The sequence below is a fragment of the Embiotoca jacksoni genome, unplaced genomic scaffold (assembly GCF_022577435.1).
Source record: "Embiotoca jacksoni isolate LCO1_2020_lvr unplaced genomic scaffold, fEmbJac1.0.p SCAF_1, whole genome shotgun sequence".
Classification (NCBI taxonomy): Eukaryota; Metazoa; Chordata; class Actinopteri; family Embiotocidae; genus Embiotoca; species Embiotoca jacksoni.
The window spans coordinates 4057501-4062500 of NW_027185229.1; the positions used below are offsets into that span (position 1 = coordinate 4057501).

The 5000-nt window shown below is 43.0% G+C and overlaps 1 protein-coding gene across 5 annotated transcripts in view; it reads left to right on the forward strand.

The window, feature by feature from the left end:
- Positions 1-5000, forward strand: part of foxp4 (forkhead box P4) — a 93840-nt gene that overhangs the window by 66595 nt on the left and 22245 nt on the right. For all 5 annotated transcript variants that reach the window (XM_069156910.1, XM_069156928.1, XM_069156936.1 and 2 more), the window contains exon 6: positions 1918-2053. In XM_069156910.1, the coding sequence (XP_069013011.1) occupies positions 1918-2053 (136 nt within the window). The remainder of the gene's footprint in view (positions 1-1917; positions 2054-5000) is intronic.

A 5000-nucleotide genomic window follows, 5' to 3' on the forward strand; every position in this document is an offset into this window, starting at 1 on the left:
CTGGCAGGCTCAGACAGTGTGTGATGTGCTCATAAATCACATTGACAGCCTGTTACTGCGCTAGCTTTGGCCACTCAGCCACAGCTAATGTAAACAGAACACAGACACAGACACACACACACACACACACACACACACACACGCACGCACGCTCACACTGTGTGTTTTAAAGAACCATAGCCATATCTCAGGAGGGTACCAGAGACAGAGGAGGGAGTGGAAGAAATAAAATGGACAGACAAGTAGAAAAGGGCTGAGGAGGGGCAAGCAGGGCTGGAAACACAGACTGAGCGGGAGGAGACAGTTCAGTCAGGACACTGATCCTGATAAACCTTTTATTGCAACTAATGAGAATTTGGCAATTTACTTCAAAGAACCAAACTATGGAAGGAGGACACAGATTTTGAGTCTTGCGTGTGACAAAGCCGAGGAGATGGATTTTTCCCAGCTATACTGTAAACATGTCTTGCAGAATACAATTGTGGAATGAGACAGGACCAGATTTGTTTCATGGACTATAGCTGCGGTTCTCTGTGATTAGATCACCTAAAGTGCGACTGCTGTGTTCTTCTGTACCTGAACTATTTGTGTTTGTATTGACGGAACGTGCATTTTAAAAGTCTGGGCACCATGAACATGAGGATTTTTCTGTGGCCTTGGATTCTTCTCCACTTTTTGTCCATTGTCGATTTAGACCCGGTTCCTTAAAATGTCCATATTTGCATACTAACTACTGTTAATTGATACATTTAAACACATGAGAGCAATAATTATGTGTGGTGTGACACTATGTGCTTGAATTTGCATTGAAGAAAAAGGCCCAAGATTTTCAACAAGTAACATTTGACAATTTTATTGAATCATTACAAGGAAAAAGTTAGTTTCCCTCCTTTTTTTACCCAGTAAAGAATAGTGTTGTTTGCTCTTTTACAACCCACCCCCAACACACACACACACACACACACACACACACACACACACACACACACACACACACACACACACACACACACAGCCCCACTGCCACCACACTTCTTCTCCCCAGGCACCAAGTCTGAAAGGAAATGACCTATTTGCCCTTCCTGTGAGTTCTTCTCTGTTCAAAGGGTTCCAGGCTGCCGCTCTCTGTCATGCACACGCACACGCACACACACACGCACGGACGCACGCACTCACTCACTCACTCACTCACACAATGAGCAGTTGTATTTATTTATTTTTCCCTAGTTATCTAGGGGGGGGACTTAAAATAGCGCAGCACTGGCCAGGTCTGCCCCAGACGGGGAGAGCAGGAAAGGGGACATTTATCATCGTAACACACACCGACATTACCGCCACACACCATGTAGTCTCCTACGCTCCCCTTTAACCTCCCTCAGTCCCTTCGCCCCTTCTCTGTATCCTCTGGGTCCTCACAGCTTGGCATCAGGCTCCTATTCCCCCATAATTAGGGAACTCATTTTAAACCTCACAGTTTCTTATTTTGTTTTTCATCAACAGACAGATTACTTTATCATCCTTCAATTCATTTTATATAGGGAGTTTATAATTGGATATGTTGAAAATGAAAGATGGACCAGTTGAAATCACAGTAGCAGGAAGGGCTCTTTTCAGATGTGAAATATTTAATAAATCCGTGACAAATTAACTTTTCAGTTCAAAACTACTATTGAAAAAAGGGATAACTTTACAAAATTGGATTTTCTTAAGAGGTTCAGAAATTAAGACAATGTTAGGAACAAAATTGTAGGCGCAAGCAGATTTCTGCAGGCCTGTACTGGTTCAGTATAGAGTATGATTTGACACTTTTGTGCCAAAATGAATATCTGTACATACAAATTGAAATGAAAGCATAACATATTACCTAACTTTCTAACTTCTCTACCTTCTTTCTCTTCTTCTTCTTACTGACAACAGTTAGGCAGCAAGCAGCTGGCCTTCCAGCAGCAGCTGATCCAGATGCAGCAGCTTCAGCAGCAGCACATCCTCAACCTCCAGAGACAAGGCCTGGTTCCACTGCAGCCCACCGCCGCCATGCAGTCTCTGCAGCAAGGTACGTGCATTCACAACCAGAACTCCAACCGTACAGCACTCTGTGACACATCCTGACAAACATACATGCACACATGAGCATAACTGCTTACACACACACGCACGCACGCGCACACACACACACACACACACACACACACACACACACACACACACACACACACACACACACACACACACACACACACACACACAGAGGCATGTATCCAGCGCTGCCTGTGAAGCCTGTTAAGTTAATCAGCCTATAAAAGATAAAAGAGAACGTGATTGGTGGGTTTGTGGAAAGTACTCATTTGGATAATAGGTAAAATATGCCACTAAGCCCCCCTGCCTAGAGATGCATGTGCATGTGCTTGGCGAATATGTGCATGCATGTGTGTGTACTTGACATTTGCCAGACACAAGAACATCATCGCTTTTCTATTGCTGTGCCCACTGGATTTAGTCTCTGTTTCTCTGTGTGACTTCTCCCACAATGCCTTCATTTTTACAGCAGAGTTTTAGAGTGATAAATGCTGGCTGTTGACTGGCCCGCCCTTACCGAACATGTATGTTTGTGTGTGTGTGTGTGTGTGTGTGTGTGTGTGTGTGTGTGTGTGTGTGTGTGTGTGCATATGTGCGTCTAGATCCACTTTTGTCTGTGCTCTCACAGTAATGGTTAACACACACATACATACCAGCTCACTCAGAGAATGCTTTAAGAGTTGTAAAGTGGCCGTAACATTGCTAAAGCGCTGACTGAGTTGACCAAACAGACCGGTTTCCTTCCCTCGGCCTGATCTCTGATCTCACTTTTTTTCTCTTTTATGCAGTCACATGCAGTCACACACACACACAACCACACAGTCATACGCAGCAAAAACAAACTCAATAAGATTAATGTAATTTTTTAAAGAGTTTATTCAAAAGGGTTCATTAGAGCCCTCCAAAACTGCACAGAGACCTTAAAATGTTGTGTGTGTGTGTGTGTGTGTGTGTGTGTGTGTGTGTGTGTGTGTTTTTATTTTTATGTTTATGTTTATGTGCTGTACGGTGTGTGTGTGTGTGTGTGTGTGTGTGTGTGTGTGTGTGTGTGTGTGTGTGTATGTATATGTGTGTGTGTGTGTTTATGTGCTGTACGGGGTGTGTGTGTGTGTGTGTGTGTGTGTGTGTGTGTGTGTGTGTGTGGTAGTTCCACCAGAGAACAAGTGGATTTACCAGTTTACAGAGAGGGTGAAAAAACCAACTGGGTACAAAGTGAATCCAAAGACAGAGGCTACAGTTTTGCTAGAAGAGTGTAATTTTTCAGACAGTTGCAAACATTTGGCTTTGAGATCTCCTCTTTCTTTCTTTCTTTCTTTCTTTCTTTCTTGCTTTCTTGCTTTCTTGCTTTCTTGCTTTCTTGCTTTCTCTCTCCCTCCGTATCAGACTGGAATTTCCCTGCAGTGTGAAAGAGCTGGTCCATTGTGACGGCTCAGCCAGGCGTGAGCTGGAGCATTCCTCTGACCAGCCATGCCACACAAACACACAAACACCCATGCATAAACACTCATACCTACACACAGAAAAGCACACACTTAGTGGCCCCGCCTCAACGGGCTGTTGTGTTCGGTGTGTAGGTGATGGTGGGGGTGGGATTGTCCTGCTATGTTTTTCGTTTGTTTCTATGGCTGCAGTAAGAGGAAGAACTGCCCCATGAGAAACCTCATAAATGAATGGCAAAAACAAAACAAACCAAAACAGAAAGAGCACGAAACTCATTTCAAAGACAATCAAACTTATTATTTCAAGCACAAAACAAAGACTAAGAGTGTGTACAAATGTGCTTTCAGCAGTTTCTGTGCTGTAACTTTCATACGGGGGTCTAACTGGATGGACTTCCATCTGTTAAGCTGCCTTCTATATAACTTCTGGCTATTTCCCAGCATGTCTTGTTTATTTACAGACATCAATGTAAAGTTTTAAAAAAATGACCCTAAAACAGATATGGAGGTTCACATTTGAAATCTATGAGCCGAACGCTGTCAGAAGGAGCTCTCTCATCTCCTCAAATACTTTGTCAACATTAGCTAGAAGAAACTGTGAGAACAGTTTTCACCTGAATGTACACAAAGTCCTGATTTTGTGTTTACAAATCTCTCGTGCTCACACCTTAAGTTTTTTTGCCTTTAAGCTATTTTTGCCTTATTTTTAACTGAATGGACTTTATATAACAATCTACACTTTTACACTTTCCCTGTGTGAGCGTGTCTACAGATTGGTCGGGGTTCTTGGTTAATACATGCATGCGCACACATACGTAAAAATAATTGCACACACCACCTCATTCCTCCAGTGAGAACTTTTGTTTTGGCGGGACGGCAGAAGAATGCAGACAAAGCAGACATAATATTTGGATTGCTGCGAGGTCTATGTATGTGCAGATGTGTGTGCGTAAGTGTGTGTGTGTGTGTGTGTGTGTGTGTGTGTGTGTGTGTGTGTGTGTGTGTGTGTGTGTGTGTGTGTGTGTGTGTGTGTGTGTGTTTGTGTGTGTGTGTTTGCGTTTGCGTGCGCGTTAAGATCCATTGGAGTCGGCTCTGGCATTTTTAGGCGTCTCTCTTGCTGTGAAATTGGAGCAGAAATAACAAAGCTGTGACTAGAAAGAGCTCAAAGTGTGCAGCCACCCTGTTAACACAAATAGGGGCAGTGACAGAGCAGCGGTGCTGTGTGGATGGTAGCCATTGCCAACAAAGTTCAAGAATTGATGAGAAATAGTTATAATCTGAAAAGACAACATATGCATGCAGAAATTAATCTCTGGTATGTTGTAGTTTTTTTTTTTTGCCCTGTTTTCTTCTGTTAGGTAGAAGCATGGGTGTTTTCTGTGAATTAAAATAATTATTTGCCGCTATCTGTGACATCAGTTAATTTAAAGTGTGTCTGTTTGCGTCTGCATGTGGGTGATATTATCTGATGTAGATTTGAGCATA